Source organism: Balaenoptera physalus, assembly GCF_965194825.1.
Source record: "Balaenoptera physalus genome assembly, chromosome: 12".
Taxonomy (NCBI): domain Eukaryota; kingdom Metazoa; phylum Chordata; class Mammalia; order Artiodactyla; family Balaenopteridae; genus Balaenoptera; species Balaenoptera physalus.
In genome coordinates, this window is record NC_138897.1 from 70,908,240 (window position 1) to 70,922,059 (window position 13,820).

The following is a 13,820-nucleotide window of genomic DNA, read 5'->3' on the forward strand; positions in this document are numbered from 1 at the left end:
GGACCCGGGGCCAGGCTGCACCCCCGCGGTTCACCCGGCCTCTCCATCCGGCAGCACCCGTTGCCGGTGACCCTGCGCCCTCCCAGCTCCTGGCCCGAGCTATGTGCGCCATGGGGACACGGGCCGCTGTCGTAGGGCACCGAGGGCGTACGCAGGAGCGAAGGGCCTGGTCCTTCAAAGACCACCGCGGAGCTCTGGGAGTGGAGCTAGGGGCTGTCCCGCGCTCGGGAAGGGGGGCACTGGGAGGCCGGGCCCTGCCCCTCCCCCTCCTATCGGACCGGGCTCGCTGGCTCCGGCGTGGCCTCAGGATCGCGGGTGGACTGGGCAGGGGAAGAAGCACCCACCCTCCGTGACGGTCCCCAGAGCTCCCGCGAGGGGGCGTCCGGACCGCTCTCGGACTCCTTCCCGGCAAAATCACTGCGGGGCGCGGGGCGCGGGCAGCCCCCGCTGGGGTGCGACGAGGCCCCCTGCGTGGCCCTCCACCCAACCCGACCCCCTGCCCCACGGATGCAGCGCCAGACCCCGACAGCGTTTACGCAGCGTGTCCCTCCCAAAGGCCGTAACCTAGAGGTGTTTGCGCAGGTTTGAATCCTGTGGCCTCGAATTTTACCACCTTGGTTCCAGGCCCAGGGCAGGGCAATGCCGAGTTTAGGACGCTTCCCAGCCCTTCGGGAACTGGAGGTTTTCATAGTCTTTTATTGCTACCCTTAGAGGGGAGAGGTCCTGACCTCTTTACCACCCCCTCATCACTGTCCCCTATGCCCGAGGGAGGCCTCCCAGCACCAGGACTGTGGGGAGGATGAAATCACCCACAGCAAAATCATGGGGGAGGGGTCCCTCTGTGAGGAAGGGGCGGAAGGGACGGAGGGGACATGGGCAGTGCCTGGCAGGCTCAGCATGTCTCTACTGTGTCCCAACCACACAGTCCTGTCAGCCAGCCTGGGAAGCAGGGCCCTCCCCTGACCCCCATCTGGGCCTGGGCCAGAATTTTCTCCTCTCTGCAGTGGGGGTGACCATTGGCCTCGAGGTGAGGGAAGCATGTGAAGGGTGGCTACTCTCTCCTCATAGACATGCCAGGCCTGGTCCAGCCTCCACCCCTTTACTCATGCAGCCCCTGACCACTTGTTCCCATTGCCAAACTGGCCCATCCTAGGCTGATCAGGGTCCTCCTCCTGCAGGAAGCCCTCTGTGACCAGCCCAGCTTGCTGTAACCATGGCTCTCCACTGCGGCCTGCAACGTGGGAGGTTGTTACTTGAGCTCCCATGACAGGTGGACTGCGGTTGCGCAAAGCAAGGCCATGCTCCCCTGGAGGCACTCAAGACCACTTAAGGTAGTTACACAAATATTTTTACTGTCTATATTTTCAGGTGTATCGGAAAAAAATGTATAATTAGCTCATCAAATCTATGACTTCTTGACCAATGTGGCTAAAATGAGGCTGAAGTAGGCATTTCAATTTTTAAAAGTAAATCACTTTAAAGAAAAGATGGCAAACAGCCCAGGTAGTAAAAATCACTGCTGTCTTTCCTCTCCTTGCCCTCTAGGGGTCTCTGTAGAGCCTCCCTGGAGAGGCTGTGAAGGTTCCCAGGAGTGGGACCCGGAGGGAGGGCTGAGTCAGCTGGTGTCCCTCTCCTCCCCCTCCCCACACCGCCTCCCCCTTCTTAGGCCCAGGATGGGTGCCCACAGCCTCACCCTGAGGCAGCTCAGCACCCCGCCCACCAGGACGGGAGCCACCGCCTGTGTCCTGGCTCCCCAGCATTGCCCATGATGGAGCGGATTGCCTGGCAAGGTGGTGAGGTCCATGGTCATCACAGGGAGTATATGAGCCTGGAGGATCCCTTCCAGCGTGTGGTCATCACCCCCTCCTCTGATTCTCACCTACTTATCCTCGGTCTCAGAAGGCTGGGCCGGAGGTGTCCAGAGGAGTCTGTTAGTTCCTGACCAAGGGGCAGCCTGGGCCCCCAGTGCCCCACTCAGACACTGCCCACCATGGCTTTCTGCCCGTACCCTCCCTCCAGCTGACCAGCTAGAGGGCCTTCTGACCCCGCTGCCTGCCTGCTGGTTTGGAAAAGCCTGATCTCGTCCCTCCCTCTTAGGGCTTCAGTTTCCCCATCTATAATTGTCTATGGTTCTGCGCCAAGCTGGGGTCCTGGCCAGCCGCCTCCATATGCCTCAGTTTCCTCTGGGGCACATTTTAATATCCCTTTCCTCACAGGGACTATAGTGCCATCTTCCAGATGGATTAGCTGAGGCTCTGAGGAGTGGCAGAACTTGCCCGTGGGTACCGCCACCTGTCACAGGCTAACAGGAGGTCAGAGGTCAGGCCCCCAGGGAGACCAGCTAGGGATGCGCCTTCCAAAGGTGGCCTGGTCAGGAGGGGGAGGAGTGAAACGCGGCTCCTCTCAGACTCTCCACCGCATCGGGGAAACTGAGGCCCGGAGCAGCACCGGCTGGCCAGGGTCCCCCAGCACCAGGCCCCTGAGACCGCAGGGCCGGCCCGCCCGGGAAGGACTGGGTCCGTGGGCCGGCCCCCGCCTGGCCAGCCCTCCCCGCCCACCTCCCCCACCCTGGCCGCCAGCACGGGGCGAGTGCAGAACAAAAGACGCGGGGGCGGGGCCGGGCGGGCGGGGGCGGGGCGGAGGCTATAAGGGGCGGCGGCCGGCGCGGCCCAGCAGGCCCAGCAGCCCCGGGGCGGATGGCTTGGGCCGCCCGGCTCCGCGGCGCGGCCACGCGCGCCCTCCTGCTCCCGCTGCTGCTGCTGCTGCTCCCGCCGCCGCCGCTGCTGGCCCGGGCCCCGCGGTCGCCGGTGAGTGCCCGCCGCCGGCTGGCCGCGCCCTGCCGAGGGGCGCCGGGCACGCGGGCTGGGCCCGGTGGCCGAGCTGGACCCACGGGGATGCCCGGGGTGGCCCGGCGCGGCCCCTTACCCGAAAAGCTGTCTGGGTCCCTGGGGGGCGTGATGGATAGTGAGCTTCCCGTCCCTGGAGGTGTGCAAGTGGAGCCTGCGCCGGGATCGCTCAGGCTGGTGAGCGGGACTCCGCGCCCCCCTCCCAGCTCTGGGACCTGCTCCTCGGCGCCCCGGCCGAGATACTGGGGTGTGTGTTGGGGGAGGTACAGCGGGAGTGGCTACAGGGCCCCCTATTCACTGCAGGGACAAAGCCCAGCAGGTCTCAGGCTGGCGTCAGCCTCCAGATGTGTGGCCTCCGTGAGCACACCTCCAGGCTGGAGGATTAAGGAAGCGCTGGGGAGGGCAGCTGGTGCCGGGGAAATGGGGTCTGAGCCTGGAGGAGGCGCCACCGCCTGGCACCTGAGAGTGGCGATATTGGGGGGCGTGGAGCCAGGAGGCAGCATGAGTGTGAGAGCTAGTGTGTGTTATATGAGTTGGGTGAGAAAGAAGGGGCCGAGAGCAGGGAGTCGAGACCCTCAGAGAGCAGGGGGTAGGGTCAGACAGGGAAGGGAGAGGAAGGTGTGATCAGAAGAGGAAGGAGGTCCCGGCATGTGTGACAGCCTGTGTGTGCCTGGGAAAACTGCACCCTCCCCTCCGGCTGGCGCTTGGGGGGACCAGTCCCAGGGGCGGCCAGGTGGGCCTGGGGTCACAGCCTGGGCAACTGCAGGCCCAGAGCCCGCTGGGTGCCCACCCCACTCAGACGCCCAGCTGAGCATCCAGCCAGCCCAGGCAGGGATGGGAGCATTAGAGGGGTGGCAGGTAGAGTCCAGTGAGGAGGGAGGTCTGGCCAGGCTGGGCCCCTCTGTCCAGCCACGCCAGCTCTGCCCTCCCCTGCCCTGGCTATAGGAGCAGGAGAGGACAGAAGGGGTGGTGGGCACCTCAGTCCAGGGACCCTGCCTCTTTCCCAGCCCCTCCTGGTCCCCTAGACCTTGGGGCAGAGTCAGAAATCACCCTGGGTAGCTGTTGAATCCATGGGGTTCGGGTATGGGAGAGACCTGGGTTTGAACCACGTGACCCTAGGGGAGCCCTCTGGAGCCTCAGCACCCCCGACCTGTCTTGTCTGGGTGGGTGGGAGGCAACAGTGCCCACTGCTGGGCTGAAGAGTATATGAGGTGAGGCCAGGAGAGGGCTCAGCCAGGCACACTGGAGACATTGTCACCTGCAGCTGCTACTTTGCCGCTTGTGTGGGGTCATTCGGGTCTGGGTCTGAGCTGGGCCGTTGTCTGTCACGCTGCAGATATGCAGGGAGCATTTGGGGTCGCCTCCGATTTGTTTATCCCCGGACTGCTGTTGGCAGGGCCAGAAAAGCTCTGTAAATATTTATCCATCCCAGTTCACAGCCTTCAGGGTTGATGAAAGCCCCGCCGCCCAGTGGGGTGGACGCTGCCTTCTCTTCTGGAGCCAGCGGGGGAGGTGGGGGGAGATGGACCTGCCTGCCCACCAGCGGTGTGACTTGGGCAGGTTGCTTGATCTCTCTGAGCCTCAGAGGGGCATAGAATGGCGTGGTGATGCTCCCTGCCTTCCTCACAGTCTAACCAAATGCCCTCCCCTCAGGGTCACCTCCTGCCCACAGTAGAGAGAGTAGCTATGAGTAACTGTCCTGCTGGACCAACAGCAAACAGGCCCAGAGAGGGGCACACCCGGCCTGGCCTTACCCAGCACTTTCCAGTCTGGGGTCTTCCCTCACCTCCCCTCTGCTAGGTACCTCCCATTTTCCTAATTGGAGGTTGACCCAGGGGCTGACCCCAAGCCTCTAGCTCAGCCAGGAGGCTGAGTTCCCCAAGAAATTCCTCGAGTATGTTTGAGGCTGTGGTTTGGTGCCCGCCAGAGAAGGGTGGGGTGAAGGAGCTAGGCACCCTCCCCAGGGCAGGCTGAGGGAGGCCGCTGGCCGAGGAGGAGGCGGACCTTCTCCGAAGAGGCGCATTTCTCAGGAATGTGGGTTTTGGAGACAGGCCAGAGCTGGGGGGATGGGGGGCTATGGGTGGGGAGGCATGAACCCCAGGTCTAGGCCCAGCTCTTGGCTGACTTGCTGTGTGACCCTGAGCCAAGACCTTGACCTCTCTGGGCTCTGTTTCTTCCCCTGGGAAATGGGGTGAGACCTGCTCCCCAATCCCCCAGGGCTGTAGATGAGGCCAGGCGTGGTCTATGCCCACCCCCCACCTCACTGCCTCCCAGCCGCCCTGGGGGGACTGGCACACCCATCTGAGGAATCAGGTTGCTGCGTGCCAGGCCTTGCAGCTAGGGAGGGCCCCTGGCCCCAGGCCGGAAAGGACTTGGGAAGACAGAGTGCGGGAGGTCGGCAGGGCAGGGAGCATGTGTCCCATCCCAGCAATGGGAAACTGAGGCCAAGAGCCCTTAAATGGTGGCTCCAAAAAAAAGACCCCACTGCCCAGGGGCCTTGACCCTAGTGCCTCCTGCTCATTCGCTCTCCAGTACCAATGAACGTGATGTGGGCGGGGAGCAAGAGGCCCCTGGCTTGTGGGTGGACCCAGCACGAGTCACGCTTCCTCTCTGGGCCTGAGAGCTCCCTTCTAGCTGCAACTCCTTTGTTACGATTTAAAGTCTGGAAACTTCAGGGGAGCTGTAGGGAATTGGGTGGAGCAGATTCCCAGGTGTGGGAGGGGAGGGCCCACGGGGCAAGAAACCAGACCAGGAAGAGGCTCTTCTCTGCACCAGACGCTGCAGTGGGCATTACAGATGGAGGTCATTTAGCCCTTTGCCATGGCGCCATTCCCATTTGACAGATAGGAAAGTCGAGGCTAAGAGAGGACAGTGACTTGCCCAGGGTCACTCCATCCAGGGTCTCCACAGCACAGAACTGGGCCTTCTGAATCTCAGCCCGTGGCTCTTTCTGCTGCACTGACAGTCCCATGATCCAGGAGTCCTCGTGGGGGATCCATGAGAACTTGGTGCCTCGTGGGGGCAGGAAAGGAAGGCACACCCACCCTCCCTCTGTGGCTGGCTGCTCAGGCCTCACTGGCGGGGCAGAGGAGGGAGCAATTTCTGCTCGTGGGCATAAACAGCTGGCAGGCTGGGCTCTGGGCTGTTTGGGGCTCCCAGGAACGACGCAGCCCTGGCCTTCCTGGGGAGGGTCCTCAGACCCTGGCCAGGGTTGGGGGGAAGGAATCTATTTATCCTGGAGGTCTACGGGCTAGACCTTCCTGGGGAGGGGAAGGTGCAGGCCGTCATGGCTCGTCACATAAGTCTGGGGTCCACATCCTTGATGTGAGACCTGGCATGCATATCCTCCCCAACTTATGCCGGGGGTGGGGGCAGGGAGGTTCAGTGAACCTGCCTCCAGAGTGCCTGGGAAGTGGCAGGTGCTTAATCATTTCCCCTTCCTCCTCTTCTGTCACCAAGGTGAGGCCAGCCTGGGTCCCTCCTCCAGGGGTAGGGTGACCCCAGCCTGAAGAGCAGAGCAGAGTAGCAAGTAGGGGGTGGGCTGTGAGTGCAGACAGCCCGCCACCTGCCAGCTGTGCCCCCTGCAAGTTGTTTAACTTCTCTGGGCTCCGGGTCCTCACCTGAGAAATGGGGATGATGACTGCAGAGATGGTGGGAGGTCCCATCAGGGGCTGAGAGCGTGTCTGTGGAGCAGTTGGCAGCGTCCTAGCCTAGATACGGGTGAGCTGCAACAGCCATCAGTACTTAGTACTGGCACACTCAGTATGGCTGGGCTCTGTCAGGTGATCAGCCATTCAAGAAGCAACTCTGAAATGGGGAAAACTGGCCCAGGGCCTCACACCCCAGAAGCTCCAGGTGTCTAGAAGACCCCTTCATCATGGGGAGTCCTTGGGGGTTGAGTGGCTCCAGGGGGTTGAGTTCTTGGTGGCTCTGGAATCGGGAGCTGGGGGGGTTGGGATGCTCATCAGAGCTCTGGGGCACCCAGGGCCTGGGAGAGCTGCCAGAGGCAGAGGCCGAGGGTGGGGCCCGGGTGGCCCGGCTCCCGCCCCAAATATGGCTGTGGGGAGGCCACAGCGGCCCTGACCAGACAGGCCCAGACTAGACAGGCGCTGAGTCTCTCAGCAGACGGCACTGCTCTGTGCCTCTCCCCCAGCTTTACTGTGTCCCAAACCGGGCCTTCGCACCCTGCCTGGGATGCCAGAATCCTCACCTGGCCCGGCCATGCCCTTGCTGGGTGACCCCGGTGGGTCTCTCTACCTCTCTGAGCTTCTGTTTTTTCCATGCATGAGAACTGCGACCTCCATCCTGGGACTCTCGGAGGGTGGGAGCTCCAGGTCAGAATCACTGTTTGTGGTCCAGGGGCTCTGGTACGGTGGGGCTGGGTGTCTGGTAACTGTCTGCCCCCCATACCCCCGTGGAGGGGGCAAACAGAGCACATCTAGCCCCGCCGTGTACCCAGCCCTGGCAGGGCGTGAGCAAGACTGCCCCCAGCAATCAGACCTCAGTTCCCGGTGCCCTTCGCACTTTGTGTGCACTGCCTGGTTCATCCTCAGATCCACGCTGAGGGGAAGTATCATCCCCATTTGTCAGCTGAGCAAATTGAGGCAGGACTGCAGCCTCTCCACGCTGGGGAGTGGCTGCCGTGGCTGTCCTGGGCAGGAGCCAGCTCACGTAACTGGAGAGGGCAGAGTGGGGGCCGGGGGCGCCCAGGAAGAAAGGGAGGTGGAAAGGTATCTGCTGGGGGGGTGGAGGGGGAGCTTCCCTGGCCTTTCCTTGGAAGCTTTGTGGGGTCCCTTCCTGGGTGTGTGTGAAGAGTACAGTCAGGGCTGCACCCCGACCCAGTCCTCACCAGCCCAAATGGTGGGAGTAGGTGCCCGGCAGCCCAGGCCCTCCACAAGGGGGCAGGCGGCGGTAGGAGGCCTTGGAATCAGCATCTGGACGCCAGTCAGCCTGTGCCAAAGGCCCCTGCTGCGTGACGGCCTCAGCTTGGCCATCGACACGGCCGGCTGGGGTCAAGTGAGGGTGCGCTGACCGTCCACACCTCTGACCGTGGGCCACCAGGACCCAAGGCCTGAGCAGGCCCCCGCATCCTCTCTCCTGCACAGGATGCCCACCGCCGCCACCCAGTGAGGAGGGGGCCGCAGCCCTGGCGTGAAGCTCCTCCCAGCAGCCCGGCACCTGCCCCGACTGCCCAGGAGGCCCCTCAGCCTGCCGCCGGCCCCAGACCTCCCCGCTGCGGCGTGCCTGACCCGCCGGACGGGCCAAGCGCCCGCAACCGACAAAAGCGGTTTGTGCTGTCGGGCGGGCGCTGGGAGAAGACGGACCTCACCTACAGGTAGGGCCAGGGGCTGCGAGCAGGCTCTCGCCCTCCACCTACCGCCCTCACCCTGCTTCTTGAGACACAGTTGTGCCGGATCCCCATGGTAACAGGCTGGTGTATCCACTGGCCCCTGAGCCCCCTGGGTCAACACCCCAAACCCACACTTAGATGCCCACACAGATGGTACCCCCTGCACCGATGCCCTCCCTCAGCAGAGGAGTCTCAGCACATGCCTGGTCACACCGTAGACATGTGGGGACACAGCCTTCAGTCAGCCAGGCAGCCTCTGTGGGGATGCACTAAGGGCCAGGTCCTGGGATTCTGTGGTGAATGAGGCAGACACGGCCCCTCCTCTCAGCGAGCTAGGTGTTATCCACACCGGGTTCATATCTATCGCTGCAACTCGGGATCCGAGCAGGTAGGGAGCAGCAGTGGCAGGACAGGTAATAGCTCAGGTGACCTGAGGCCCCTCGGGGTGATGCAGCAGGGCTCATCCTGGGAGAGAAGGTGTGAATACTGGTGTGGTGCCCCGAGGCATTGGAGCCGAGACTGCTGGGGGCTCCGGGAATGTCCTGGGTGGGGAGCTGGGAACCAGGAGGGGGCAGGTCTAGGGCCCAAGGTCTCCCCACAGTGAGCAGTATAGTCAGGTCTAGAAGGTGGGCCTTGGGGCTCCTGGTCCTGTGTTCTTTCCACCCAATGCAGATACCCATGGGCACCTGAGGACACAAACCCACACAAAGATGTGCCCATGTGGCAGAGGGACTGGTGTGCCACATCTGAGGCCCAGAGCACACCTGGCCTGTGTCGTGCATGCCTGCTCCCCGACTGAGCAGCATCCAGGGGCAACTCCTGGCCCAACAGCCATCAGGGGCTGACGTTGCCCCATGAGCCAGGTCCAGGCCCCTCCTCCTCCCCCAGGATCCTCCGGTTCCCATGGCAGCTGGTGCGGGAACAGGTGCGGCAGACGGTGGCAGAGGCCCTACAGGTATGGAGTGATGTGACGCCACTCACCTTTACCGAGGTGCACGAGGGCCACGCTGACATCATAATCGACTTCACCAGGTGAGCCAGTGGCCGGGGACCCCTCTAGGAATGAGCCCCACCCATCAGCAGCCACTGACTCTGCCCCCACCCCCCTGCAGGTACTGGCATGGGGACAACCTGCCGTTTGATGGACCTGGGGGCATCCTGGCCCACGCCTTCTTCCCCAAGACCCACCGAGAAGGGGATGTCCACTTCGACTATGACGAGACCTGGACAATCGGGGACAACCAGGGTATGGGCTGGGGACCCACTTTCCAGATGGGGCTACTGAACATCATAGAGAATGGGGACTTGCCGAGGTCCCTGAGCTGGGCCCGCAGCTCAGTGTCTTGCTGCAGGAGCTCGGGGATTGCTGGGCTATCTCCCTTTTCCAGGCACAGACCTCCTGCAGGTGGCAGCCCACGAATTTGGCCATGTGCTAGGGCTGCAGCACACGACAGCTGCTAAGGCCCTCATGTCCCCTTTCTACACCTTCCGATACCCGCTGAGCCTCAGCCCAGATGACCGCAGGGGCATCCAGCACCTCTACGGCCGGCCTCGGCTAGCCCCCACCTCTAGGCCCCCAGACCTGGGCCCCGGGGCCGGGGTGGACACCAACGAGATTGCACCTCTGGAGGTGAGGCCCAGGAGGGTGGGGAGGCAGGAGGTGAGGCCCTGCTTCCAGCCCCGACCCCCACTGCTGGCCTCTGTGGCTCCAGTGCAGGCTCTTTCTGACTCTTCTCTCCTACCCCAGCCAGACGCCCCACCAGATGCCTGCCAGGTCTCCTTTGATGCAGTCGCCACCATACGCGGCGAACTCTTCTTCTTCAAGGCAGGCTTTGTATGGCGGCTGCGCGGGGGCCGGCTGCAGCCCGGCTACCCTGCGCTGGCCTCGCGCCACTGGCAGGGGCTGCCCACCTCCGTGGATGCAGCCTTCGAGGATGCCCAGGGCCACATCTGGTTCTTCCAAGGTGAGTGGGGGCTGGAGGTCACACTTCAGGAATATCATGGCCAAGGGTAGGGTCAGACGGCAGACATGATGAACAGATGGAGGGTGCCCCGAACTCTTGGGGCCAAGGAAGAGTATGGCTCACTCCTCTGGGCACAGCTGGGAGGCTTCCTAGAGGAAGCGGCTCTCGAGGTTGGAGTAGAATTGAAGGTATCACACCCCATGGAGCATGTGTGATCGTTACCCCTGGTCTAGAGACGAGGCTCCGGGGCTCAGAGGTGGTGAAGTGACCTGCATGAGGGCACAGCTTGGAAAAGGCAGAGAGGGGTGTTATCTGGGTCTGGAAGAGACGAGAGCCTGGAGCACTGCAGGCGGCAGGGACTTCACAAAGGCCCAGCTGGGGTCTGCTTCGGCAGGGCTGGGCCCAGGGATGGGCAGCAGGTGCCCGTCCGGGGCAGCCAAGTGTAGGGAAGGAGCAGGAGCCAAGGCGGCCTCTCTGCTGCTTAGAGTAAACTTTCCCATGTGTACCTCCCAGTGCCTGCATTGCCCAATGTCCTACTTGGGGGTGGGGTGTGCCAAGCAGGCATTGCTGGCCTTCATGTTTTACGGACAAGGAAACTGAGGCTGGGAAAGTCTGTGGCCATGGTGGTGGCTGGGCGGGTCCACAGTGGCTGGATGTGGCAGTTGGGCAGCTCATTGCAGCCTCCACTCTCTAACAGGAGCTCAATACTGGGTATACGATGGTGAGAAGCCAGTCCTGGGCCCCGCGCCCCTTTCTGAGCTGGGCCTGCTGGGGTCCCTGGTCCACGCCGCCCTGGTCTGGGGCCCCGAGAAGAACAAGATCTACTTCTTCCGAGGCGGAGACTACTGGCGCTTCCACCCCAGCACCCGCCGTGTGGACAGCCCCGTGCCCCGCCGGGCCACTGACTGGCGAGGGGTGCCCTCTGAGATCGACGCTGCCTTCCAGGATGCTGACGGTGCGCTGGGGGTGGGGTGGCTGGGGGAAGCGGGGTGGCGGCTGCATCTCCCACCGGTGGTGGCTGGGCATCAGCTCTCATTGCGGGTCCTCTGCCTGGCAAACTCCCTCTCCACCCCCTCCTCGTGCCAGGGCAGTGCTAGACCCCTGTGCTGCAGATGAGGAGACTGAGGGCCAGAGAGGTGCAAGGACTTGCCGAGGTCCCTCGGTCATGCCTGGTGAAGTAATAACTGCTGCTTGCTGAGGGCCAACGAGGCTCTGGGCACAGTGCTGAGCTCTGTACACGTCTCATGCGATTTCCTGATGTAGCATCTGTTATGAACCCAGTTTCCAGAAGAGCAAATAGAGATTCAGGTGGTGAGGTCCCTAACCGGGGCCACCAAGGTGGACAGAGCCAGGACCTCCACCCAGGCAGTCCCTGCTTCTAGCCGAGAGCCACCTGCCTCCTGTGATCTTGAAGCAGTAGATCTGGGACTCACAGTCCAGCGCTCTCTCCCATGTCCTCCCTTTGCTTCTGTGCTCCCCCACATCGGGACCTGCTGGGAGAGCTGTCTTGTAGTGGCCTCGGGCTCCTGGGCTCCAGGTCGCCAGTGTCCCTCATCTGACTCAAGGCGCAGGAGAGGTGGTGAGAGGGGCGGGATTTGCTTTCCTGAGAGGCAGGAGTTGGGCCTTTGAGGCTCTGGCCTCTGTCAGGCTGGGTGGTAGCTCAGACCAGCCCCTGGGGCAGGCAGAAGGGCTTGCCCAAAGGGAGGTTTTGGAAGGGACACCCTGGGGTCTACAGGTTTCAAGGAACTCAGCAGTGGCCAAGGTCTGCCCACCGGGACTTCCCCCTGTGTCCACTCGCCCGGCCTGACCCTCCTGTCTCCTCAGGCTATGCCTACTTCCTGCGAGGCCGCCTCTACTGGAAGTTTGACCCTGTGAAGGTGAAGGCCCTGGAGGGCTTCCCCCGCCTCGTGGGCCCTGACTTCTTTGGGTGTACCGAGCCTGCCAATACTTTCCGCTAACCACGGCTTGGATGTCCTCAGGGCCGTTAACCCCTGCCAGGACACTGACATCGGTTGGAGACCATGGCCATCTTTGTGGCTGTGGGCACTGGGCGCGGCATGGAGCTGTGCCTACTGGGGGGGGGGGGGCGTGCACTGCCATCAGGACTGCGGGGAGGGCCGCGCGGGTCGTGGCCACTGCCAGTGACTGCCTCAGACTGGGCAGGGCGGCTCCGGCATTAAGGGTGAGGGTGGCCTCAGGCCAGCTCCACCCAACCTATGCAGGTCACGGTCAAACCCAGCTGCCCTGGGTCTCTGTCCCCATCCCTCAGGGTAGCACCTCAGCAGGGCTGGGGGAGTTGGAGCCCTCACTGTCCTGGCTGTGGGGTCCCACAGGGTGCTGGCATGTGGGTCCCAGGGCACTGTGCCTTCTGCCTTTTCCTGAGAAGTCGGCTCTGGGTAGGTGCTTGGAACTGGCTGCCTTCCAGTTGGTGGTTCTGGAGACCTGTTCCCCAGGATCCAGGGCACAAGGGCCAGGCAGCTGGGGAGGGGGGTGCTTCCTGCCAGAGACCCTGGGACCTGGAGGCCCCAACATACCTCAATCCTATCACGGGTCGGATCTTCTCCAGCCCTCACCCCACACCAAGCCCTCCAAAGCCATGTAAATGTGTACAGTGTGTATAAAGCCTTTTCTTTCTCTTTTTTTTTTACTGAGGACTGCCATTAAACATGGTCATTTTCTACTTGCCTGCCTGGGGTGTCTCTGTGACTGCAAGGCCAGGATGCGGGGAGAGCTGGGCCAGGGAGGTGGGAGGCCTGGCTGGGGACCTGCTCTGCCCTGGGAGCCAGGGTTGCAGCCCACCCCACCCCCAAGCCCCTGGTCCTCGGGGCCAGGTGCCCTGCTTAGGGCTTCTCCTCATCTTGCTGGATGCCTGGAGTGGCTTTATAATCTGTTCCCTGCCTCCCCAATGGCCCCTCATACCCTCCTCCACCAAGTGGTGGTCGCTCTTTCTGATCATGCCACGCTCCAGCCCCTATCCTGCCGCTGTCAAGACACAGAACAAAACTCATGGTTACCACCGCCAACCATTCCTAACTCTCCAGGGTCTCCTCGCCTGCCACCCAGCCCCACGCGAATGTTCTTGGAGTGGCACCTACCACGACTGCCATTTATCAGATGGAACCATAGGAAATTGTCAGCAGTGGGCCGTTTTTGACCTACTGCAATTGTTCAACCGGATACACGGATGCTTTGATGCTTTCCTGTGTGTCAGGCCCCGCTCCAGCTGTAAGCGCCCCAGGACAAGGCTGTCTGGCTTCAGTGCACCGGGCTTGTGGCAGGCATAAAGCGCAGAGTTAAGGAGGGAATGGAGACGGTCCCCTCGCCCCTGCCAACCCCAGCACTCAGAGGATGCACCAGCCAAACCAAACACCACCTGGGCCTTGAAATCCTGCAAACCCCATCCCCAAAGCCACAGGAACAGTGTGGGCCCGGAGCTGGGATAGCGGCCCCTTAGCCCTCCTATCTGCTCAGCTGCACTGAGTTCTTGGGCCGAGGAAACTGAGGCATATGTGCTTCTGGCCTCCTCCAGGCCTTCAGGCCTCGCCTCGTTCCTCCTCACTGGGCTGAGTTACAGTCCCAGCTGTGAGACTGGGAAGACCACCGCCTGAGTCAGGGCCGCGGTTGCTATTTGTGTCCGTGAGAAATTTTCCCTGGTACCTC

The 13,820-nt window shown here is 62.6% G+C and overlaps 1 protein-coding gene across 6 annotated transcripts; it reads left to right on the plus strand.

The window, feature by feature from the left end:
- The first annotated feature begins 116 nt into the window (after positions 1-116).
- MMP11 (matrix metallopeptidase 11) lies at positions 117-12,840 on the plus strand. 6 transcript variants are annotated; one of them, XM_082417665.1, is made up of 8 exons: positions 117-1,331; positions 7,952-8,181; positions 9,085-9,228; positions 9,309-9,442; positions 9,585-9,826; positions 9,944-10,160; positions 10,858-11,115; positions 11,985-12,840. In XM_082417665.1, the coding sequence occupies exons 1-8, from the start codon at positions 1,299-1,301 to the stop codon at positions 12,116-12,118; spliced, it is 1,392 nt and encodes a 463-aa protein (XP_082273791.1). In that variant the 5' UTR covers positions 117-1,298; the 3' UTR covers positions 12,119-12,840. The 6 variants fall into 6 exon arrangements, with proteins under 6 accessions (XP_082273791.1, XP_082273794.1, XP_082273789.1 ...); XM_082417668.1 differs by lacking the exon at positions 117-1,331 and adding an exon at positions 2,578-2,807 and having other exon boundaries at positions 9,948-10,160; positions 10,996-11,115; XM_082417666.1 differs by lacking the exon at positions 117-1,331 and adding an exon at positions 2,586-2,807 and having other exon boundaries at positions 9,948-10,160.
- Positions 12,841-13,820: the final 980 nt, after the last annotated feature.